The sequence below is a fragment of the Electrona antarctica genome, assembly GCF_951216825.1.
Source record: "Electrona antarctica genome assembly, chromosome: 10".
Lineage (NCBI taxonomy): Eukaryota > Metazoa > Chordata > Actinopteri > Myctophiformes > Myctophidae > Electrona > Electrona antarctica.
The window spans coordinates 49824138-49850646 of NC_136791.1; the positions used below are offsets into that span (position 1 = coordinate 49824138).

At 45.1% G+C, this 26509-nt stretch overlaps 1 protein-coding gene across 1 annotated transcript in view; it reads left to right on the top strand.

Moving 5' to 3' along the window:
• The window catches only part of ank3a (ankyrin 3a), a 249797-nt gene that overhangs the window by 208436 nt on the left and 14852 nt on the right, over window positions 1-26509 (top strand). The window contains exons 27-39 of the mRNA XM_079511692.1: window positions 244-468; window positions 1029-1183; window positions 2561-2772; window positions 3741-3948; window positions 5268-5364; window positions 8952-9180; window positions 9565-9690; window positions 10726-10848; window positions 11422-11448; window positions 12724-12805; window positions 22556-22630; window positions 24889-25020; window positions 26257-26400. Of these exons, the coding sequence (XP_079367818.1) occupies window positions 244-468; window positions 1029-1183; window positions 2561-2772; window positions 3741-3948; window positions 5268-5364; window positions 8952-9180; window positions 9565-9690; window positions 10726-10848; window positions 11422-11448; window positions 12724-12805; window positions 22556-22630; window positions 24889-25020; window positions 26257-26400 (1835 nt within the window). The remainder of the gene's footprint in view (window positions 1-243; window positions 469-1028; window positions 1184-2560; window positions 2773-3740; window positions 3949-5267; window positions 5365-8951; window positions 9181-9564; window positions 9691-10725; window positions 10849-11421; window positions 11449-12723; window positions 12806-22555; window positions 22631-24888; window positions 25021-26256; window positions 26401-26509) is intronic.

The window sequence follows — 26509 nt, forward strand, 5'->3', positions numbered from 1 at the left end:
TCTCTCTCTCTCTCTCTCTCTCTCTCTCTCTCTCTCTCTCTCTCTCTCTCTCTCTCTCTCTCTCTTATTTCTCTCTATTTTTGTTTTCTCCCTACTTTTGTTTTGGTGTACGGTGATCACAGCATGGGATTCATCCTCCTCACTCGTATCTGTGGTATTGGCTTCTCTCTTTGTCTTTCACGTCTCTCTGCCGTTACGTTCTCTCCTTGTTGACTTATTTTTTTCCCCCCCCTCCTGCGGCAGGTTCCTGGTCAGCTTCATGGTGGACGCCCGCGGCGGCTCCATGCGAGGCAGCCGGCACAACGGCATGCGCATCATCATTCCACCCAGGAAGTGCACGGCGCCCACGCGGATCACTTGCCGCCTGGCCAAGAGGCACAAGCTGGCCTACCCGCCCCCCATGGTGGAGGGAGAGGGGCTGGTCAGCCGGCTGGTGGAGGTGGGGCCCGCTGGGGCCCAGTTCCTCGGGTAGGTCCCTGGCTCCTTTTTGCTTGTTTTGAACGTTTTTGGTGGCCACTGCCAGTTAAATAAAGGTTGACTGATCGATTGACATTGCCAGTTCCAACTGTGAGAGGATTATAGCTGCATTATATTATAATTATTATTATTAAAAATCACACCGTGTGAACTGAGTGGTGCAACTCCCCTCTCCCCCCCTCTCTCATTAGCAGGCAACAGTGCAGCACTCTCTCTCTCTCTCTGTTTCTGGCACAACAGCGCCACTTTTGCCCCTACTGGTACTCATAGTCACATAGTCACATAGGTTAACACGGACATTGCTGTTCCTTGGAGTGGTTGCACCACTCAAAAATAGCTATATTATTGTTGTTACATTTTTATTACACAAAATCCTACAAGTGAAATAACAGCAATGCAGCCATCAACCAATGCAATTAAAATGCACTATTTGCACATCACCAGAGAATGCCTGGTGATTACTTCGGGAGTAACCAACCAACTGCGTAATCTTGGTGCAGGCCATTTAACTCCACTGCCTCATAATGCGGTTAATTTGTGTTCCCTTACAGCCCAGTGATTGTGGAGATCCCTCACTTTGGCTCCATGCGTGGGAAGGAGAGAGAGCTCATTGTACTGAGGAGCGAGAACGGCGACACGTGGAAAGAGCACCAATCTGACGCCAGGACAGACGACCTGGCCGACCTGCTTGGTGGCATGGATGAAGGTAAGGACAAGGCTAACATTGCGTAGCATGACTCGACCTTACCACTAATAGTGGAATGAAGAGCGTTACACGCTTTCAGAAACGGTGTATTAGCCGAGTATGTTCACATACACATCATTTGATTCAGTGCATTGCTCACAGGCCCCTTTTCCACCAGTTGGTTCCCAATGGGAACCGGTTCAGTTCTTTTTGGTTTTTAGTCCATGAGCTCCAAAATTGGAACGTTAATTATGAATTGAGTGTGCAAAACCATACCCATATTAGATTGTTATCACCATGAAACTTCCAAAGTTGAGTACTTACTTACACGAACACAATGATTTATTGTATTACAAATTTTACATTTTTAAATATGCAAATAGTCATTATGTAGGAAAATATGCAAAATAATCAAAAATATGAAAAAGCTACTACTGTGGAAGGGTTATCATGTATTAATTTACTTGTATTGATCCTATAAACAATTTAATATAGGTCTAGTTTTTCCCACCAATTTGGAGCTCTGGCTCATGGACTAAGAACCAAAAAGAACTGAACCGGTTCCCATTGGGAACCAACCGGTGGAAAGGGGGTCTCAGACACATCTATCTATTTAAAAAAAGTTTTAATCACAGTGTGAGCTAGACCACTGAGGCGTGTGAATCTATACCATAATTCGAGTAGATTAACCTGTTAACAATTAATTTCTACGATGCATCTCAGTTTTCTACATTGCATCTTTTTCGTCAGTTAAAGAACCTATAACATAACATTCAACTTTTTCAAACATGTATGTGTTTTTTGGGCTCCCCTATGTGTTTTCTATCCCCACAAATACGCAATTTTGAACAATCAGGCTTTCACATCATAATGGCTGTTTTGGAAATTGCTCTCAGGAACAGCTCAACTGATTTGGTCGTACAGTATGTGTGATGTCATCAGTATCACCCTACTTTGTATATTTTCTCCTCCTCTTCGGTCTTCAGTTCCAAATTTGCATTTCCACTTTGTTTACAATGTCCACCATTGTTGATTTTCCAAACTGGCATGGAATGGAAACAAGCCTGGGTTTATCTAGCATCAGTATTATAATGACTCAAATATTAAATCATTTGCATGTCAGCGCTTTGTTAATTCCTATGTCTGTGTGTTTCCAGAAGCATTACTTTTATTTACCAGTCCTTCCTAAGCATTATGCTATACTTTAGCTATTGAAAAATAGCAGATCTACAAGCTCATAGCGCGCCACCGAGTGGCGCGCTACGAGCTTGTAGGTCTGCTATTTTTGAAAAATCGTGAAAATGCGGCACAAATCTTTGAATATATATTCTTTCAGAAGACTTTTATTTTTATTTCGACGTCAGGCCTAAATGTGTAATAACCTCCTCTGTGTTCCAGAGCTGGACAGCCCTGCTGACCTGGAAAAGAAGCGGATCTGCCGTATCGTCACCAGGGATTTCCCACAGTATTTTGCGGTGGTGTCACGGATCAAGCAGGAGTCTAACCACATGGGTCCTGATGGAGGAACGCTGTCCAGCACCACTGTGCCCATGGTGCAGGCCTCCTTCCCACAGGGGGCGCTCACCAAGAAGATCCGCGTCGGCTTGCAGGTATACTGCAGAACAGTGCATTGGTCGTTATGGTGTGGCTCCTCGGGAGTGAGTAGTCTCTAGAAGAGGGTCTATCTATCTGTCTGTGTATCTGTCTGTGTATCTGTCTGTCTGTCTGTCTGTCTGTCTGTCTGTGTATCTGTCTGTGTATCTGTCTGTGTATCTGTCTGTGTATCTGTCTGTCTGTCTGTCTGTCTGTCTGTCTGTCTGTCTGTCTGTCTGTCTGTCTGTCTGTCCAGAGTTAATCTTGACAACCACTTGACCGATCAATGCCATATTTGACAGTAGGCCGGAGACTATGTTTTCCCTCGTTTCTAACTACCTCTCCTCTTCTCTCTTTACCTGAAAGATACAGGACTAATTGAGTTTCCTCCATATGTGGAAAATTAGCTATTAACTCCCTCCGCACCATTGCCGAAGTCCTTTGTCAATTGAAGCCTAATTTTGATACTGACGCTTAACGCCATTGCCGAAGACCTTTGTCAATTGCGCTTTTATAGTGCATTCATTCGAGCGAGCAATAATGCTACTTACGTTAGCATCGGGTAGCTAGCTGTTGTTGTCACAAGACTCCGTCGCCCATCTTAGATCATCGGCACCATAAGAATCCATTCTATCCCTTTCTTTCAATCGCCTGTATCTCCTATTCCTTGTCCCAGATGGCATTTTTGGTCAAAACAGCGTTTCTTTGACGGCACAGAGCTGACGATCTGGAGCTCTCCAGAGCTCCGGTCTGGATTCACAATGTAAACAAGGCCTGCCCAGCTCCATGTAGATTCCTAACTTATGACTACTGCTTGTGGAGCGGAAATGGTGGCTTTTGAAAACAAGAGCTCAAATTTAAAAAATGGTGGCGTGAATTAGATCCTAATTTTTCAATAAATGATAGCGCTGAATGGGTTAACAAGTCAGTCAACATCCCTCTTTCATCCTTTGTCTGCCACCATCCAAATCTTCTCCCCTCTCAGGCCCAGCCTGTGCCAGATGACATGGCGAGGGCGGTGCTCGGCAACAGGGCCACCTTCAGCCCCATCGTCACCGTGGAGCCCAGGCGGAGGAAGTTCCACAAGCCAATCACCATGACCATCCCGGTCCCACCCAGGTCGGCCGAGGGCCACCCTACTGGGCACCGGGGCGACGCGGCACCCTGCCTGCGCTTGCTCTGCAGCATCACAGGCAAGACCCATTTAAATGAAATGAATCATGCTGATCGCAATCGTGCAGTAGTTGTCAAAACTAAAACTTACGCCCTAGTTTGCCTACACCGCACAATGGTATCACATGGAGAAAATAGCCCATCTACTTCTACATCTGTCTGTATGTAGCAAATGTGTCTACCATGTACTTGCATTGTTACTCTTGTCATGCTTGGTGGCACTTTATTTGCTCTAGCTAAATTAATTGTGAAAGAATGACGGCAAGAGAAAGTTTGCAGAGTCAAGTTTGACTATCTTCAGTCTAAGCAAATAAAGTGCCGGTCCAAATGGCAGGGTGTCCTTAAACGAGTGCAACCAGAGACAGCAAGTGTGCAAAATGATATCAAAGAAGATGCGTTGCCAGTTGGAAATGAATGAAGGGAGAGTTATGGTACTGTCCGCAGACGTTACAGTAGCCTCACAGGCCAAATGCACAGTGTCGTTATTCATGTACCCTGTGGCACACGCACGCACGCACGCACGCAAAAAAAGTTAGTTGAGGTGTATGCAGTTTGCTAGCTATCTAGCTATGCCCGGACCCCAACAGAGGCTGGGTTTTGGAAAATTGGGTTAGGGTTACGGTACCCCTCACGAGTTTACAGGTCGGTACATTCAGTCAATTGGATAAAACTTCCTTGGAGGGATGCCCCATTGCCCCCAGAAAAACATAGTTAGCAGGAGCATTGATCCAAATATTATCACGTACTGTACATTTTCTTATCCATTTAACATTCTGGACTGAGTGAGCGCCTTTCTCGGCCCCACCCTTCTCCCATGTGTTTAGGATCCAAGATGGCCGCAGGACCAGGAGGGGGTGGCCTTAGGGGTTGGCCAGTCATTCAAGACACCTGTCTTGTGCTTGTCTTGTGTCTGTGTTTAATGGCCGCTCTAATGCATTTCCAATGGAACCCCATATGGTTTTACATTTTGTTTGATGGGTGGGAGGGGGGCAGAACACATCCATCAAAGCTGTGTTCAGACACAAGTCAAGTGTCAGACTCAAGGCAAGTGTCTTGAATGTAGCTCAGTAAGGGCATATGTCGACCCCGCCCGCTCACCTCCACCCCATCCCCTCTTGGTGCTGTGGCCATCTTGGATCCTAAACACATGGGAGAGGGGTGGGGCCGAGAAAGGCCCTTATCGCTGCAGAGCAGGCCTCCATGTTTGGTATGGGGGAGAACAAGACATTTCTGGGCAAAAAGAAAGAAGGCAAAAGAATGAGGAAAATGAAGGACAGCGGTTATATCCCATTGACATGGGAAGGGGCATGATGTCATGCTTTGGTGTGCATCCCTGCAGGAGGGACGTCCCCTGCCCAGTGGGAGGACATCACAGGGACCACCCCACTGTCTTTTGTCACGGACTGTGTCTCCTTCACCACAAATGTGTCGGCCAGGTAAGACACACACACACACACACACACACACACACACACACACACACACACACACACACACACACACACACACACACACACACACACTACACTAGGGCAGGGTTCCCCAATAAGCCTATCTCACAGAATTTCCCCGCCCCCCTTAATACGCCCCCTTTCGGGGTTAGTGGTGATAGCGTGACGTCACTCCATAGACGCTTCATGTTAACAGAGGTAATTTAAGAAGTCTACAACTTTTGTTTTCTCAAGGTAAGGTTTGTTCTATCTGTTCGAGCTGATTTACCATATTGTTTGCTTCATAATAATATTGGTCTGTCACATTTTTACATTAGAAAATGTACTTAGATTCTCCAGAGAAAAAAACGTGTAAATGCCCATGTTAAAGTCACCACTATTTACCGGAAGTGGGCGTGAAAAACGGGCTGTGAGATAGGCCTATTGGCGGCCCGCGGGCCATTTGCGGCCCACGGAGCGCCCCCTTGCGGCCCGCGGAAGAATTTATTATTATTATTTTATTTTTTTAGGGGGGTCCCAGATATAAATGGCATTAAATGGGGGTCAGTAGCCTATGCATGTCAAACTGGGCATCCTTTTCAAATGGGGTCTTGCCCTGAAAATGAATTTTCAGGGCAAGACCTCGACCTCACGCGTGCGGACTCGGCCCCCAGCCTGGTACCCTAGTCAAAATATGGCCCTTGAGGAAAATTTATTGGGGAACCCTGCACTAGGGCATTAACGAGTTGAGATTTTTCCAAATCGACTTGTCAGACAGTAAAGTCGAAGTTGAGTCGATGCACCGTATTTGAGCTCAAATACGGATCATGTTAAACAAAGCACTGCGCACACAGTGGCCTCTCCAATATGGCACAGTGTATGTATCATCTATATGGCAAAGCGCTGATTATCAAAACATAAAAATGTAATAGTAAATACTAAACAGTGCACACGCAAGTGTGCGTCGCACACTGGTACACAGACCAGAAAAGAGAACACAACAGGAGAGGGGGCATAATTGGCACACAGCGCAGCGGCCCGAGAACTCGATACAAAATATAACATTAACACTAGTGGCAGTAGGCCTACCTCACCGACCTTCAGAACACAATAGACATAGGTCTATATTAACATTTATAGCAGCCAGCAGCAGTTGGCACATCATCAGAATACAATCTGCTATTACCTTCCACATTCATGACGTGTACCGCTTCTACTCCTCCTCCTCCTCCTCCTCCTCAACGACTCAATAACGTTCTCATGTTAGTTTGTTACTTATTTTCTGAGCCATGCAAATAAACAACAACCCGCACTGACCGGAGACGGAGAGGTTCATGCGTCCCACACGTAAAGCTAAACCAGAAACAGACAGTCATTGCGTCAGCACGGAGGTGCAGGGGGATATACTTTGGGGATAAAGTTTGCGCGCTTCTATCTGTTACTTCTCTGACACAGCTCAGTTGAACTTCAGCCAGTAAATAGTGTGATACCGCTGAGAGCCACACACAGCCACACACAGCTGCAGTTAGGTTCTTAATTAAGGGCGCGTTCTGAATGCAATGCAAACTAATAGGCGAGTGTGCTCTGGTGCGGTATGCAAAGGGAAAGAATGACTTCTGTCCGTGACGATAACCAATCCTACAGTTTGAATTCTGTACACACGCACACATAGAGCAAAAATATGATATGGGGAAAACAATTGAAAATTGTTTTTAATTTCTTTTCTTTTTTTTTACTTTCGACTTCTCCTAATCGATGCATCGATTTTTTAACCTAACACACACACACACACACACACTATCTCTATTAGCTGGGTCCCAATTCGTTATAATCGTGCACTTGGTGACAAGTTTTAGATTTTTGGCATGGTGTTAGGTATGGTTATAAGGTTTTCAAAAAGCATCGCAAAACGAGTTGGGCTCGCCCCCTAGTGGTCTGTTTGCAATGAATCTAATATTAAATGGGCCAGTATATGGTTAAAAACCATAATAAGGGATAAAAGAAAAATGTCAATGGATTCTATTAGTATTGGGTATGCTAAATAACATATTAAAAATGTAGGAAAAAACAACTTCTGGAAAGGCATAATTTTCAAGATTGCGACCACAATAGCTGCAAAATGCTGCTAAAGTATATGGTTAAAAACCAAAATAATTGATAAAATAGATTTTCCAATGGATTCTATTAGTATTGGGTATGTTAAATAACATATTAAAATTTTGGGTGAAAATAACTTTTGGAAAGACATCATTTTCAAGATGGCGTCCACGGTGGCCTCAGTAAGCTTAAAATGCCTATAAACTGGGATTTAATACATAAAAAAATCATAACAATTATGCACTTGGTGACAAGTTTTTGATTTTTGGCATACAAGTTGGGCTCTCCCCCTAGTGGTCTGTTTGCAATGAATCCAATGCTGGCCTATTTAACATTGGATTCATTGCAAACGGACCACTAGGGGGCGAGTCCAACTCATTTGCGATGGTTTTTAAAAACCTCATGCCCATACCTAACACCATGCTAAAAATCAAAAACTTGTCACCAAGTGCATAATTGTTATGATTTTTTATGTATTAAATCCCAGTTTATAGGCATTTTAAGCTTACTGAGGCCACCGTGGACGCCATCTTGAAAATGATGCCTTTCCAAAAGTTATTTTCACCCAAATTTTTTATATGTTATTTAGCATACCCAATACTAATAGAATCCATTGGAAAATCTATTTTATCAATTATTTTGGTTTTTAACCATATACTTTAATATTTGATTCATTGCAAACAGACCACTAGGGGGCGAGCCCAACTCTTTTGCGATGGTTTTTGAAAACCTTATAACCATACCTAACACCATACCAAAAATCAAAAGTTGTCACCAAGTGCACGATCTTGTTGATTTTGGACGAATTGGGACCCAGCTATATCCCATTCCCCCAAGTGACACAGCATCATTGGGGTATATACTCTATATTACTGAGGCGTGACTCAAGCTTTCCATCCCACGTCTATGTGTCAACCGAGAGAGAGGAAATAATATTTGTCAGGATTTTTTGGCTACTGTAAACAAAGTCACGGAATCCTGTCCTCACAGGATTGGAGTCATGTGGGGGCTGTGTGGCCTGACGCGAACAGAGCAGTCCTTGGTCCTCTGAAATTAGATTTATTACAGAGCTGTCAGGTGACTCAGTGTGCCTCATCAAAGGAAAACACAAACAAACAAACAAAACTACAAAGTAAAATCCAGGGTGTTAATTTGTCTCTGAGACTGAGAGTGTAATAAGTAACATAAAGTTAACATAATAGGTAGAACAAACTCACAATTATTTCAATTTTTTTTCATTGGTGCAAATTGCATTTCAGATTGTTACTGACAAGCAGAATACAAATGCTAATGGACCGGTGCCTTGTGAATTAATCTGTGGTACAAGACTCAATTCATTAAAATGAACAGTGCATATTTATATTTAGAAAGCTCAAGCTCTTATATCTTACTCATATCAGGCAAATGGTTCTCCTGGCTGGATCCCAGATGCATATCAGTACACAATTAAAAAAAATCCATAAATGTTTTCCTCCTCTCCTCCTCCTCCTCTCCAGGTTCTGGCTCGCAGACTGTCACCAGATTCCTGAGACGGTGGGTCTAGCGTCTCAGTTATACCGGGAGCTGATCTGCGTGCCGTATCTGGCCAAGTTTGTGGTGTTTGCCAAGATGAATGACGTCGTGGAGTCTCGGCTGCGTTGCTTCTGCATGACGGACGACAAGGTGGACAAAACACTGGAGCAACAGGAGAACTTTGAAGAGGTCGCCAGGAGTAAAGATATTGAGGTTTGAACTTTATGTTTAACCCATTTCGGGCGGGAACCCCTTTTGGTGTTTTAAACATTATGTTATAATTTAGCTATTGAAAAATAGCAGATCTACAAGCTCATAGCGCGCCACCGAGTGGCGCGCTACGAGCTTGTAGGTCTGCTATTTTTGAAAAATCGTGAAAATATTTATTTCAGGAAACTGGAGGATTTAGAAGATTTCTTTTAAATTTCGACGTCAGGCCTAAATGGGTTAATTGGAGTATGGGGGGGGGGGGGGGGGGGGGGGGATATTACTTGTATTAGCAGTAGCTCATCCCCAATGTGGTGCTGTACTCTTCCTTATTTCCTTTTTTTTTAAATTGAAAGTCATGCCAAATCCACTGTTGGGGTGTTTCCATAGGTCCTTGAAACCAAGCCTATCTACGTGGATTGCTATGGAAACCTGTCCCCCCTGATCAAGACAGGACAGCAGTTGGTTTTCAACTTCTTCTCCTTCAAAGAAAACAGACTTCCTTTCAATGTGAAGGTATACTTTTCAATTGTTTACGTTTTATACATTTAGCCGACACACTCTCATCCTGAGTAAATCGGAGGTAAGGTGTTTAAATGACTTGCCAAATGAAACTTTGACAAGACACACTATGGAAGGGAATTGAACCTGCGGCTGTTCAGTAATTGTACCTAGCCGCTGTACTACGTACCTACCAGAGTAATCTAGTAAGAGAGTGGTGACACGCTTTGATCTCGCGGGAAAGCGGGTGCCTATGGGCGATAGTTCCAAACATTGCTCCTATATGGCTGGAACTATTCCATTGAGATAGAATGAGCACTTCCACATTCCATTGTTACAATGAGAGTCAACGGGAGTGTCATTACTCTCTTACTAGATTACTCTGGTACCTACTATGGGCCTGTTGATGTACAGTATGTGTGTGACTGATCGAGTGATGTCAGGAATGAAATGATCGTCCTCTAAACATGCTGACATGCATATCATCAGTGATGTCCTTGCAGTATCTGATGCAGTATCCTAAGACCCAGGAACACCAGAGTGATTGATTCTCACGTGGCAGAGCCACGCTAAACTAAACAGGCTAGATTTGTGCATGTCAGACTCATGGCATTCCTGTTTTTTCTTCTCATATCTGTTATTAAATACAGGCTCTGAAAATATATTTGAAGATATTTTCTGCCTGATGAATATTTTACGTACATAAATGCAACAAATACCGTAACGTAAAATCAGTAATCTCGGTTATACTTTTCACTTTGACATTCATTCTGAAGTAAAGGGATTTAATTTTGGTTAATACAGAATAATTGACAAAAGATTGCAGATTATATCGGAAGCCAGATGCAGCAATCCTCAATACGCTGCATATTAGTATTATCTGCAGATTTAGATTTCCCGTAAACTAATGCTGTGGACATGGATCATGAGTGTTTTTACAATTTACAATTTACAATTTAGGCATTTAGCAGACGCTCTTAATCCAGGGCGACTTACATTACATTTTGTTGGGCTAAATTAATTTAATTATCATGCTTTGGTTTTCTACAGATCAGGGACATGAGCCAAGACCCGTGTGGCCGACTCTCCTTCCTGAAAGATCCGAAAACCAGTAAAGGTCTTCCACAGGCTGCCATATGCAATTTGAATATCACAATGCCAATTCACAGGAAGGTAGGCTTATCAACTTATTTGAACTCTTTATTCTCTGTAGGCCATGTCATACCATCCTCATGTAAATTAAATTGAAGGATAGAACGCAAATAATGTTTTGATGCCAAGGACAAGTGTTGAGAACTTCATTTGGTTTAGAAATGCCTGCCTGCAGCTTGTGTCTTTTATGGGTGTTCAAGCCTGTGCCAGCCATGAGACCCCACAGCGTGCACACATGCAGTCACGCACGTTCGATTGCTTGGCTCTCCATGCGGGCATAGGAGAATCATGTAAAAGAAAAAAAAATGCACTTCTTATTTTGTTTCTTTTGACGTGGTGTTCATTGATCATGAGAAACAATGTAATATGTCGTTGTTTGCTTTTGTTACTTTGCTGGATTTTCTTTTTTTTTATCTTCTATTTTTTTTTACCGTTTTATTAATCTCATAGCTTTTTTCCCAGGCCTTTTGTTGTCTTTGCTGCACCATTGTCATTCCCTAAGTTTTGTTTCCACCACCCCGCCCCACTATAACGCCCCTGCTGTCCATTGTGTCATCTCTCTCCGCTCCCACGACGCATCTTGGAAACCCTCAGGACATGGAGTCTGATCCTGATGATGAGGTAAATGGATTCTTCATCATCGCATGGAGCCGCTTCTTCTCTGTCGTCCTTTCCGTTGGCTTTGTCTCGGGGCGGCCGTAGCAAATTAACCGTGTCGTTGTGAGGACCCTTGTTCTATGACGCAGTGACTGTTGAGTTGAGGCTTTTCATGGCAGATCTTCCTCATGGCTTTTAGTCATTGCTGAAAAGTGACCTCATCGTACGATGCGTGCATGAGCCCAAACCGTTGGTTTTGTTTTACTCGACAAGGTTTCTTTAGTATTGTCCTCATCCTGAGTCCTGCGGAGACTATCTCCGTGCCACGCCTCAGCTTGTTTTCTTTTCTCCTTCCCCCATCTCTGTCGTCCTTTCTTTCCATAACGGAAAATCACAAAGTCTCCATAGTATTTATAGACTCATAGGAACGTTCATACGGGACCATGGTACCTAAAGAAATCTATAACAAAACCTTAACCTTCAGCCACATCTATGTTGTTGAAAATCTTTTAGGATTTCCCTTTACCCCACCCATGTCCTAAACCTGACTGTAACACACTAAACAATACTAATTTTCCTTCAGTCCATTTATGCTAATAACGATAGTTTACAATAATAGACAAATAATTCCCCCCCCCCCCCCCCCCCCCCCATGTGAAAATGACACACTTTCAACACTAGAGGTCCAGGCCGCTATGCCACTGTTTACCAATAATAGACAATTAGCTCATTCACTGGCAGAGTAAATACATAAAGAATCCACCAACTCAAACAGTGACTGGCAAAGAGCGCCATCTAGCATAAAAACTAAAAATCGTCCAATGTCATCTTTGGCAGTGTGGGCTTTGGAAAAACAAGTCGCCCAGAGTCGTCTTTGGCAGAGAATGAGTTGACCAACCCCCCTCCCCCCATCCCCAAAATACCTCGTGTGATTTTCTCTATGCCTATTTTACTTGAGTAGGTAGGCAAAGCATCTATTGCTTGCATAGATGCCCATTTATATAATGAAATGCACCACCCAACCAAGGTGACACTCCCTCCCACCAATTAGAGTCAAGCATTGTCTCTTAGTCATCCCAGAGGTGACTGTATGTTCGGTCACCTCCAGTGCCTCTCCCTGTGCAGTACTACTAACAGCATGCACTGACGCACTGCAACCAACCCCAAAATCCCCAGACACAGTAGTGTCTGAATTTACTAATTTAACATAAAAGATTATACAGTACATATACACCCGTTCCTTTAGAATACCATTTTTTATTTTAATCATCTTTTTGTTCTTTTTTTTGTTTGTTGCAGACTGAAAAGCCAGACCGACGTCATACCTTTGCCTCCTTAGCTTTGCGTAAGCGCTACAGCTATCTGACTGACCCTGCAGCGAGTGAGTTTCCCATTTTTACTTCCATGAAATCATTCAAGTTGAAATTATATGTTGACTGTACTTTAATGAAGTTCAGTGTCAGGTGGTCCCGTTTTGCAGTAAACCTTCCATACAGCCACAGCATAGCAACATGATCCACAGTCATCCATTGTCAGCTGACATGCCATGTCATCCACAATCATTCATCAAATGAGCCATTTGCATGGTTTATTGTGTGTTTTACGCTTTGCCCACATCCCTACCCCATTTTGTGAAAATCTCCTTCCTGTTTGAACTTTATTGTTGTTTTTATACATGTGGAAACACTGGCATTGCATTATCCATTTGTTCATTTATGATTTGGAAAAAATGTTATGAACTCATGTAGAATAAAAGCATTCTTTTGGGTCTTCCTTATTCTTTATTGACCATTTCACTCTTATTGGCTTTGTGATTGTGTTCAGCTGTGTATATCATATTGTACTATTGGGTTGCACTTTACATTACGTTGCCTATGAACCACAATTTGTCAATATCTACACTGGCTTGTTGCATTCAATATTGCCACTATACTGAGTGCGCTGTAACAATAAGTAACATTGAGGGACTATCAGTTCTGTTTTCATTCAGCCATGCCTATTTGATAATGGATTGACAATGGATTGACATTTCGTGTATACTTTACCAAACTGTGTACTTTTCATGTTGAAATTGATATAGAAACTGAACGGGCATGGTTGGCTGATAGTACCTCCATTGTAAAGTGCAATCTCATATTTCTTTCTAAATTCAAGGCCAGCAAGGTGGTGTTTTCCTTTATTAGTGATCTACACTCGTGGGGTCATATCTGGCATTGAAAATGAACCAAATGAAAGTATAGACAGACAGTGTCTACTGTCTATACAGTGTGTCAACCATTTTGTAAAAAAGGCACTATAGAAAAGAGGCAAACAGATAAAGCACATCAAAAGTCAATGGAATATTTGCGTAATTGTTTTATCATTCATTCCACCATTATGTAAAGCATTTTTTGTTCCTGCACATGCTCCATTGTTAGCGTTTAGGTATTCTACTACAGTACTTTTCCATTAATGAACAATTTGAGACCACCACTACCATTCCATCCTTGTTTAGATAGTAATTCAAGTTTCTCAAGTTAAACAATAATACAACTGTTGCTATTCTGGTTAATGCTGTCACTGACTCAATCACCTTTCTCTCTCTGGTTTTTATGTTTTATTTCACGTTATTGTTCTGTTCAATTTTTACGTTCCTTATTACTTTTGGATCAACTTGTTATTCAAGAAACACCTGATCGAAGCCCGCAGAGAACACAGCCTACTGGCTACCCTTACAAACCTGTCTTTTCAACGAGATCTTATCAGGCGTGGTCGGCTGTTCCTGTCGCCGTCCCTAGTCAAGCCCGGTCTGGGTTTGGCTCCCTCTCCAGTTCGTCATCCAACACGCCCTCTGCCTCTCCACTGAAGTCCGTATGGTCCATCACCTCCGCCTCCCCGATCAAGACCAACATCCCTGGCTCACCAGCCCACTCCGTCAAGTCAGCCTGCAGTGACATGGCCTCTCCCATACGCTCCTACCGGACCATATCCTCCCCGATCAAAACCGTGGTCCAGCAGTCCCCGTACCCGGTTCAGAACCCCAATCTCCTGGCTTCGCCAGGGAAAAGCTCCCCGGATCATGTGTCTGTGAAAGGACTGGCAGGCTTGTCTGCCAGGACTTCCCCTATTATCCCCGCTGGTGGGGGGAGTCCTCTTCTGGAGAGGTCGTCCATGGCCATGACCCCACCAACCTCTCCCAAGTCCTCCCTGAACATATACGGCTCATCCATGCCATACAAATCTGTTGTGGTGGGCTCCAGTTCCACATCTTCCTCGCCTATAAAAACTGTCCCCGGTCTCTCTGTCCGGTCACCTGCAGATGCCTCAAGCCCCACTAGGAGCCTGTTTGCCCCCTTCTCTTCCCCCCTTAAATCTAACACCGCTCCTCCTAGTGCAGCTGCTTTGATCAATGGAACTGTGTCCCCTACTCACTACCGCTCCTTATCCCCCAACTCCCTTCTCAGCAGCAGTCTACAAGAGAGAATACAGGCAACCACTAATGCAGCAACAACAAGCGTCAACGCAGCCTTTGACGAGGTCGAGAAAACATTTAACTCTTGCTCTGCAGGTTATGGCACCTTGAAGTCCATGTCCTCTTCTGCATCTTCTTCCTACCAGTCCATCAGATCCTCAGCCTCTAGTTCCCTCTATCCCTCTCTGAGATCCCCAACCAACTGCACCACTGTCGTGACAGCCAGCACAATGACTGTTCCTGTGTACTCAGTTATAAACGTGCTGCCGGACCCACAGTTTAGGAAGCTCCCTGAGGTGTCAAAGGTGTCAGCTGCTGCCCTTCTGTCCCCTCGCAAGATAGCTCCCGCTGAGGCAAGTGCTCAGTTGCAGTCTTCCGTAGCCAGGACTCTTTCACCTGTCAAATCCCCACATTTCATGTCCCCCGCTGCCCTTAAATCAACCGCCACTTCGCCACTGTCATCCAGTCAAGAGATACTGAAGGACGTAGCCGACATGAAAGAGGACTTGATCCGGATGTCAGCAATTTTACAAACGGACCCGAATTCCATTGCGAACAAAGGATTACAGTCTAATTCACCCAAAGAGGCTAAGATGGAGGATGAGGAGCCATATAGGATAGTAGAGAGAGTGAAACAAGATTTGGTTAAAGTTAGTGAGATCCTGACTAAAGATGAGGGCAAGGATGGCAGGGCTTCACTATCCAGGAGCACACTGGATGACATACAATACTCCAAAGTACCAGTGGAGCAACCGCCAAGCAACTGGAGCTATCCACCGAGATACGAGACAGTGGTCCCTCAAATCATAACAAAGCCAATAGCAGACAGAGATTTTAATTTGTCCAAAGTGGTTGACTACCTGACAAATGATGTCGGTAGCAATTCCTTTTCCAAAATGGCTGAGTCAAAGCATAAAGCAGACGAGGGCAAGAGGGAAGGAGAGGAGAAGCAGAAACGTGTCTTAAAGCCAGCAATAGCAGTGCAGGAGCACAAGCTCAAAATGCCTCCAGCTAACATGCGCTCCTCAGCCTCAGAAAAGGAGCTCAGTAAACTAGCAGATGTGCTTTTTGGAGCAGACACTGTGCTGGAATCCCCTGATGACATTTCACATGATCAGGATAAGAGCCCCCTCTCAGACAGTGGCTTTGAGACCAGGAGTGAAAGGACACCCTCTGCCCCTCAAAGTGCAGAAGGCATGGGGCCCAAGGCCCTTTTCCAGGACATTCCCATTCTTCCTCCAATGATCACTGAGACTAGGACTGAGGTAGTCCACGTCATTAGGAGCTACGAGTCCCCAGAGGACTGCAAACAGCCTGCAATGGAGGAGGCTCGTGCTGTCAGATTCAATGATTCTGAACCTAAAATTCATCTGAGTCCAAGCGCATCCACATCGGACCAAAACAAAGGCTATCAATTAAAAGTTAGCCCTGATGATGATCCGATGGGATCGAAAGGGATGAGGGTGAAGGAGGAGACTCATATCACCACCACCACTAGGATGGTGTACCACAAACCCCCAGGCAAAGAGCCGGCATCTGAAAGGTGTGAGGAAACTATGTCTGTCCATGATATAATGAAAGCATTTCAGTCAGGCAGGGACCCTTCTAGAGAGTTGGCTGGACTATTTGAACATAAATCGTCCTGTGAGGAATCATCACAGAGAGACTTTGAGGACATGAACTCTAAACCCAAGGTAGAAAGAATAATTGAGGTTCACATAGAAAAGGGCAACAACAGAACAGAACCGACAGAGGTCATCATCAGAGAGACTAAAAATCAGCCAGAGAAGGAAATGTACTACTACCCGGGAAACAGGCAAGAAGAGGAGGAGCCTGAGGAATCACTTCCAGGTTACCTCGACTCCTGTAGAATGAACACACCCATGTCACAGGACGAGGACAGCCGTCCTAGTTCGGCCCACCTCATGACAGATGACTCGTACAAAACCCTGAGGCTACTTAGCCAGCAATCTGTAGAGTACAATGAAGATGAGTCATCGGAACTTAGGGGGGAAACGTATAACTTTGCAGAAAAAATGCTTCTCTCTGAGAAACTCGAACAGTGTCATTCTGACACAGAGGAGTACTTGAAAGATAGGTCTCGTTTTCACTCGCCAGACAGGAGTAGTAGTCACAGTGAGGGTAGACCCAGTGTGCCAAGGACAGAATATGTCTTCAGGTCAACTAGAAATGTAATTGACAAATCTGGGAGAATGACCAACGTAGATGATAACTTTGACCAACTGACACTTCTTCAGTATTCCTCTGAGCCTGGCAGCCCAAAACACTCCGTTTGGATGCGTGTGTCAGAGGACGCGCCGGTTAAGAATAGAGAACAAATCATGTATGGAGAGAGAGTTGACAGGACTGTAAAAGAGGCAGAGGAAAAGCTTAGCGAGGTTTCTCAGTTCTTCCGTGATAAAACGGAAAAACTAAATGATGAGCTGTCGTCTCCTGAGAAGAAGTCACGCAGGTCAGATTGCAGGGAAACACGGTCAGGGCCCAGCTCTACACACAGCAGCCCTGAGAGGTCAGGTTATAGGTACACAGGTAGCGGAGAAGAATCGAACCGAGAAAGACTTCGAGACAGATTCGGCTCTAATGATAGGAAATGTGCCAGCTTACCTAGCAGCCCAGAGAGGAGAGTTCTTCTGCAGTATAATGATTCTGACAGAAGAAAACAGGTCGAGGGAACATCGCAGGGAAGCACGGGTGAAACCCCTAAACCTTATCAAGTGTCATCTTCCAAAGTCAGTGCAGTGAGGCTAAAGTTTGAACAAGAGAGTCAGAAGCAAGAATTGGCTTCTCAGTGGGGTCAAAATTCAAATCCTCCGGTCAGGAAACTCCAAGATAGTAACATACCTGCGTATCAAGTTTTTGCTGGCTCAAATATGCCTAGAACACCGGACAGTCCGGGAAACCAGAGGAGAGGTCTAGATAGTGAATTCTCTCCCAAACATGGAAAAGAACAGGACGACAAAAACGTGTTCAAAAGTGGCCAGGGCCAGGGAAATGAGAACTATAACATCCAATCACCAAAAACATCTCACTTAGTGCTCGAGACAAGGACAGATGGCAATAACAGTGACTCACAAAGGCAGGAGACGAAAATTATTTACACAGAACTTGTGGTCCGAGAAAGTCCGAAAAGCAATGGCAGTCTAAAAAAAAACTCGGAATCACAAATTCCTGTTAGAGTGCAATCAAATTTCACAGAAAACCGCCAATCCACCTCATTAAATACCTCTGTTAAACCCTGTGATAGGGCAGGGTCTCACATACCTACTCCAGTAGCTAGAAATCGGTTACACAGTGGTTCAGAGGCCAACAGGTCTACATTGGCAAGGAAATCCACCGATTCATTAGATGCTAGCCTGTCAAATGTAGTGTGTAATGGTGTAGAAAGCGATGAAATAGAGTATTTAGATCAAGTAACCCCTGTGGTTATCACGGAGGGCTATAAAGATATCAAACCTTTACCAGTTTATGTTAGCATTCAGGTAGACAAGCAGTATGAGAAGGAAACAGCCGGCCAACTGGGAACATACAAAAAGATAGTGAGTCACGAGAGTAGGACCATTCATGAGACCAAGGGTGCGTTTTACACAGTTAAACAAAAACAGCCTCAAAGAAGTCCCGAAGATGACACGCTAGAACAGGTGACATTCATGGACAGCTCTGGGAAGAGTCCTGTTACCCCTGAGACGCCCCGCTCAGAGGATGTGAGTCTGACATCTAGAACGCCAGAGTCTGTGATAGCTTCTATGTCCGGCATGCCAAGCCCCGTCCCAGAGGAGTCTGAGTCAGACGATGGGAAGACATTCATCTTCAAAGGTCCACCAAAAGAAAAGAGCAGGCCATCTTCATTAGAGCCACCCAGTAGTAGGCAGGATTCCTCGAAGCAGAAGTCCAAGGACAAGAGAGTGGCTTATATAGAGTTTCCCCCTCCTCCTCCTTTAGAGGCAGAGCATTCGGACCCCGAGAAACGGGGATCCTGTGCCTCCTCTGAGGCGGAGACGGAGATGATGGAAGTAAACCTCCAGGAGGAGCACGATAGACACCTCCTCGCTGAGCCCATCATCAGAGTCCAGCCACCGTCGCCCATCCCCCCTGGAGCCGATGACAGTGACACCAGCGACGACGAGTCTGTCTTCCATCCCATCCCTGCAAAAAAGTACACGTTCAAAATGAAAGAGGAGGATAAACAGCCAAAGAACAAAAGATCAGAGGACAATGGTAATGACAATCCCATTGATTTGGAGATCAATGGCCTATTAAAGGGGGAAGAAGAGGACTTTGATCAAAATGGCAACGACCAGTCGATCACTGACTGCTCCATAGCAACCACTGCCGAGTTCTCCCATGACACGGATGCAACAGAGATAGACTCTTTAGATGGGTATGACCTTCAGGATGAGGATGACGGGCTGAGTGAAGACCCTAAAACATCTAGCCTTTCCACTGATGGCAAAATGACTGACCGCTCATTCAGTCAGTCTAAGTTAGAGGTGATAGAGGAAGAGAAAGGTGAGGAAGGAGGGGATAATGGAAAGTCAAAAAGTAGCACATCTGCAAAAAACAGTGAGGAAGAAGAAAAGGATTACACCCTTGAAGGAAGACACCCAGAAAGACAGACTTTCGCAGATAACTACTTTGGCTACCAGCTGGAAGAGGAGCTGAACTCCACATTTAAGACTGTTGCCACAAAAGGTCTCGATTTTGACCCCTGGTCATCCAAAGGGAATGACAATGATGGTGTCTTTGACTCAAAAGCGAAAGACGAAGACACCAAACCCTTTGGCTTGTCAGTAGAAGACAAGTCACAGGCCACCACACCTGACACAACCCCTGCTCGAACGCCGACTGACGAGAGCACACCAACTAGTGAGCCTAACCCCTTCCCCTTCCACGAGGGGAAGATGTTTGAGATGACGCGCAGTGGTGCTATTGACATGAGCAAGCGGGATTTTGTTGAAGAGAGGCTTCAGTTTTTCCAGATTGGTGAGCATTCCTCTGACCCTAAATCAGGGGACAAGGGGAGAGGGGGCAACATCCTGGGTGTAGTTACCTCTCAGGCAAAAACAGGGGAGAGGGGCACAGTAGAATTTAGAGACACCACCACAGACAGCAGCACACCAACATCACCACCACCAGCAGCAGCAAAGTGCGGCCCTGTACAGACTGGCAATGGCACTGGCACTGGCTGTACCGGTTCTGATGCCGCAACCGGTGACGCCTTAGCTGAGATGGCCTCGTGTACGATCACGGCCTCTAAGGTCGATCCCAAATTACGTACCCCCATTAAAATGGGCATTGCTGCCTCCATAACTGTGAAAAAAGACTTGGGGGATCCAGCAGAAGTTAAAGTTGACATGTCAGAGGGTCAGATAGTGCCAGAGTACATCAGCTTAGAGGGTCAGTGTGCAGGGAGCCAGAGGTCAGAGAGGAGAGGTTACCCTGCCGAGAACTGCAACAACAACAACAACCTGGAGTCATCCAGTGTGCAGGCCAACTACATCCAGTGTGGCAGTGTGGTGTTTAATTTGCAGTCATCGTCTGAGCCCACACTTCAGAAAGCCAGCAGGATAGAAGCGCTAAGCTGTAGGGATTCAGACAACAGGGCAGAAGGGAGCAGTTGTAGTCAAGCTGAACAGAGGAAGAGTGAAACACTTAAAGAAAGCGAAGTGAAGCAGCCAAAGTCGAGGCTCCCAGTAAAAGCATCGGGGTGGACGTTCCACACACAGGGGACAGCCATAGGTAAACAGAAACCCAAACAAGCAGTGAAGGCTGAGGTTAGGAAGAGAGCAGAGCCAGCCATAGCCAAAGTAGAGCCCAGGTCCAGAATCCCAATCAAGGATGTTAAAAAGAGCAGCACAGCTGCCACAGCCAGCCCCCTTATATCCGTTCGGGTCACATCCCGGCCTACGAGGGCACTGGACCCAGAGAGAGCAGCCATACAGTTGCCCTCGAGGCTGCCACTGAAGGACAGGCATCAGGTCAGCAGTGGCGCAGGTGAGGCATCAGGCAGAAAGGACAGTCAGGAGAACCCTAGCGAGGTTTGTAAGCGCACCATCGAGTACTTTAAAGGGATTAGCGGGGAGACGCTAAAGCTGGTGGACCGGCTGTCAGACGAGGAGAAAAAGACAGAACAGTCGGAGGAGGACAGCACCTCCCGGAGCAACTCGCTGTCGGACGCCTCCCAGCCCTCCCAGCCTTCCCAGCCCTCCCAGCCCTCCCAGCCCTCCCGCTCATCCAGGTCTGGTAGAGGTTCGAGGGCTGAGGCCGGGGCCGCGTCCGTAAGGGCAAAGGCGGCGGCGGCGACGGACAGGGCCTCCGGCAGTGAGAGAAGCAGGAGGAGTAGGCGGACTGGTGGCAAGGAAGGCAGTCAGGGAGTCACTGGGCCTCGGGCGCCCCCCGTCGCGGAGATCAAGCCTAGTTTGTAAAACTTTCACACTATGTTTAAAATACATCTATATATTTATCTCTCTATACACATCACGTTTAGCTGCATGATGTCGTGATCGTTTGATGGATGAATTGATTGGAATGCCTGTGGCGTGTTGTTATATTCTCTTACAAACAATAGCTGTCATTTAAATTTGTATATATTGTCTTGTCATCGCTGTACTGTGTATTGTATTGTCCCTGTTGCCAGACTCCCAACTCTCCCCCTCCCCCCCCCCCCCCCCCCAACCCCACCCTCCCAGGCCTGTTCAACCCCCGTCGTAGTGGTAGTAAAAGCATGCGAGTAGTAATGACTGGGCCTCCGGCGCAGCCAGTCTCTTCGTGGCGACCCCCCCAAGTCTGTCTGTCTGTCTGTCTGTGCAGGGTGGCTACTGAAAACCTGCTAATGTAGCAGTCCCTAGAATCCATGTTCTGAGCTATGTTACACAACCTAAATATGTGTTAGCACACACAGAAAGCTCTCTGCATGCTAACATACAGTAGCAGTCTGACATAGCGTCGTGCATTTTAGTGTTGTAGGACAACATCAGTCTGTCGTTGAGCGTCATCTTATTCTCCTGATATGTTTTGTGTGGTTCTTATGACAGTTTCTGCCTGCCTTTAGGATAAACATATTCATACTAGAGCTCCACATATCCTATTAACACATTTTAGTATGCCATAATGTGTCTAGTGCGGTCAAGCCTTTTTTTGCCAACCTGGGAAACTAATCTAAATTAACACAAAGTGCCTCTACTCTGACCAAAGAATCAATATGCCAGAGTCTGCACCAGGATTTGAATACAATGCATTTTCAACCTTTTTAAAATTACTCTTAAGGTTGATGGTTACACCATATTCTCCTCTTGATAAATATAAACAGGTGGCCAGAAAAGTGATCTATCTATCTATCCTATCTATCTATCTATCTATCTATCTATCTATCTATCTATCTATCTATCTATCTATCTATCTATCTATCTATCTATCTATCTATCTATCTACCGTATATCTCTCTCTCTCTCTCTCTCTCTCTCTCTCTCTCTCTCTCTCTCTCTCTCTCTCTCTCTCTCTCTCTCTCTCTCTATCTATCTATCTACCGTATCTCTCTCTATCTATCTATCTATCTATCTATTTTATCTGTATATCTATTTTATCTTTTCTCTCTTACATTTCACTGTGTAGGGCAGAGGAGTGTGAACTGTTTTGATTAATTGTTGTCCTGTGCTACCCCAGGTCCCCAGAGCCCATGTGAGAGAACAGACCTGCGCATGGCCATTGTGGCCGACCACCTGGGATTGAGCTGGACCGGTGAGAAAATGCTGCATTACCCTGTCTGAGTTGTCTCTCTCCCCCCCCCCCCTCTCTTTCTCTCTCTCTCTCTCTCTCTCTGTGTCTCTCGCTCTCTCACTGTGGCCCTTTCCATCAGTTTTCCACTTCATTGCCCCTAAATGAACTAAGCCCTTAATACTCTACTGTTGGAAAAGTGTGCCATCTACTGGCTAAGACAATACATTGCACAGTTTTAATTCTAGGTTATGAAAATACAGTATAGAATTATTAAGGACACATGGTCCATAGCAACATACAAATACAAAGACAAACAAAGGCAGACATAGTCCCCATAAAATCACAAATTCAAATACAGGCTTACACGCCAATTGTTACACAGATTAGAGACAAACCTGACTGAACTCGACACAGGCTTAGCTGTAGGTCGTCATCAGAATGACTGATAAAAACCCTTTGTCAACTCTTAATATTTATTTGAGTATTTGTCTGAAGGCAATCCGAACCTTAACATGGCATAGAAAGATTACAGTATTTACATACTATGTATATTGAATTCCATCAATAATTATGAACTAGAAAGTGTGGTTAAACCGACAATTTCAAGCGTTGAGTCTCGCATAAGTACAGTATGATGATGATGTATGATGATGTATTGACCCACTTGACGTCATAGGGTCATAGGAACCCTGAAAAGTGTATACGGAATAGATAAATAAACTAGAAATGCACTCCCTCGAGATGCCAACTTGCGCCACAAGTATTGTGCGCAAGCATAGCGCGCCATGGGGTGCACTCACCACTGCTGGTATGACTGCTGCTCTGAGTCCTAAAGCTCTCTGCTGCTGTCTGGGTACGACTGCTTCTCTGAGTGCTAGAGCTCTCTTCTATCTGGGTACGACTGCTGCTCTGAGTCCTAGAGCTCTCTGCTATTCTAAATCCTTTAGACCCGTTATTGACTTTATACCAACCTTGAAACGTACTTTAGTTACGTCATCAAGAAGAACAGTGGTCCCTTATTGGCCGGTGGAGTACACCGACATACATACATACATACCCAGCCGATCGCAGTACTGGCGCGCTCTGCTTGTGCAAGAAATACATAAATCTCTGGCAATTACTATCTATCTATCTATCTATCTATCTATCTATCTATCTATCTATCTATCTATCTATCTATCTATCTATCTATCTATCTATCTATCTATCTATCTATCTATCTATCTATCTGTCTGTAATCCACGTAACTTGAGTACCGTTCGCCCCACCGACTTCAAATTCACCCGCGCTCTACACCTCCACAGGGAGTGCAGTGCCCGGCCTTGAGTTGGTTGGACCCACGGTTATCCAGAATCGCCACAAAAGGCCTCTGCCCGGGCTCTGGACAGGCCCCACTGCCCAGGCTCCATATATGGAGCTGGCCTGTTCTGACATCACAATGATGTTCTGACATCGGCATAGACTCCGATCAACAATATCGTTGATCGTTTGTTCTGTATTACCTGGGGATGAACTAAGTAATCACCAAGATTTGGCTTTTGGTGACTAGTTTTTGAATTTTGGCGTGGTGTTAGGTATGGTTATAAGGTTTTCAAAAAGCTGTGCAACTAGCACAAAAACTAGTCAACAAAAGCCACATCTTTAAAGTTCCAACCCAGCTATATCGTCTGCTTTGCATTCCCCCTGCATTTGGTGTGCTGGATCACTGAAAGAAAACTACAAGTGACAGTGGGACACATCTGTCCCATTGGTTGGTGCCTATCACTGCCGGGTCATAGTTCACAAATGTTGAACCCAATGCGTCGGACTTCACGCGAGTGCACGCGCATCAGCTCCGTCAGCTCAGCGCGTCAGGGTGGTCTTTCTGTTTTTTGAGTGGTGCAACCACTCCAAGGAACAGCAATGTCCGTGTTCACCTATGTGTTCACCCATGTGTTCACCCACCCACCTATGTGACTGTCACTATGAGCACGAGTACCAATGACTACCAAAAGTGGCGCTGTTGTGCCAGAAACAGAGAGAGAGAGATAGTGCTGCACTGCTGCCTGCTAATGAGAGACAGAGAGAGAGAGAGAGAGAGAGGGGAGGGGGGAGAGGGGGGGGGGGGGGGGGGGGGGAGTTGCACCACTCAGTTCACACGGGTGTGATTTTTCCAATATAATGGGAGTGGACGGAACTTCCGGCCACCAAACGCATAATGTGTGCCCGAACATTTATGCACAGGGTCTATTGGTTTGCTGATTTCTAATGAGTTCATGTACTGTATGTGTGAATTGCAGAGCTGGCTCGGGAGATGGACTTCAGTGTGGATGAGATCAACCACATCCGACTAGACAACCCCAACTCTCTGACAGCACAGAGTTTCATGCTGCTAAAGAAATGGGTCAGCCGTGATGGGAAAAATGCCACTAGTGAGTCCATATCTCTCGCTGATATATCATTTTATTTTCTTGCTTTTTCAACTCCTACAGTATATCCTTTACCCCACCCTCTCTCTCTCCCTTTATTTCCCTGTGCCCTCATTTCTAAGTCCCTGATTTTGCTTTAGAGTTAAAGATTGCACCGTAACAAATCACACCTTCATATCAAGCTTCCTAAATTCAAGGTCTCTTTCACTGTTCGAAATCTATCCGAGTCAGATTATGTTTCCACCTATTGGTTGTTCTGTCTACCTGGCCTCCTTCAACATCTGTTCTCTCACTCCCTCTCTTCCCAACATATTTTCAGAGCAAAATGACAGTAGGACAGTTGCATTCATTCAACTTGTGATAGGGCAAGTTGAATGAATGCAGCTGCATTCCCATTCAAAGTGCTGCTGCTTGGCCTGGGCCATGGCTCAGTGGTCCAGGCACCTTGGCTGGTAATCCAGTCTGGCAGTGTGCCGCGGGTTCGACTCCCGATCCCGACGGCCTTTACTGCATGTCTTCCCCCCCATCTCTCTCCCCATTTCCTGTCAGCCTACTGTCTGTCCCTCCATGAAAAAAATAAAATAAAGGCGAAAGCCACAAAATAAAACATAGTCCTCAAGCACCACTCAGGACAAGATGTTCTGGACAACAGAACAGTCAGTCCTAGTATGGCCTACTTTAGCCTCAAACCAGAGAAAATGAACAAGTAGGCCTATCTTTACACTATCAACGGTTGCAGTACTATCAGAAATCGCATGTTATGCTGCTATTTCTGCTATTTATTGCCTTCAACAATAATAATATTGGGATTAAATAATAACAATGTGGTGGTTAGAAGAATGGATGCTGAAGAGGCTGAAAACATTTGTTTTGCTGTCCCTCAAAGCATAATTTTGTAGGACTGTGCACTGAAAAAAAAGGACGCTCACTGTAGCTTGTATATAATTAACCCCTTTTGGTGTTAGCATTATGCTATGCTTTAGCTATTGAAAAATAGCAGATCTACAAGCTCATAGCGCGCCACCGAGTGGCGCGCTACGAGCTTGTAGGTCTGCTATTTTTGAAAAAACGAAGAACGACTGACATAGAAACATAGCTTTTTCAGAAAACTGTCAGGATGTAGAAGACATTTATAGAATCTGATCTCAGGTCAAAATGGGTTAAGACCCATACCCAGCTCTTGTTTCATCTTTGCAACGAACTGACTCAGCACATTTCCTCTCGTCTTCTCCTTCACAGCGGATGCCTTAACTGCGGTGCTGACCAAAGTCAATCGGATGGATATTGTGACTTTACTGGAGGGCCCGATATTTGACTATGGTAACATTTCAGGCACAAGAAGTTTTGCCGATGATAGCGCTGTTTTCCGGGATCAGGCTGATGGTAAAGTTTAGCTCTATCTAGCTGACCTCTTACCTCGTCCTGCTGCCTCCTGTTGTATTTTAATTTTGTGCCCCACAATCTAATGAACTTGTTTCCCAAACAATGGGTC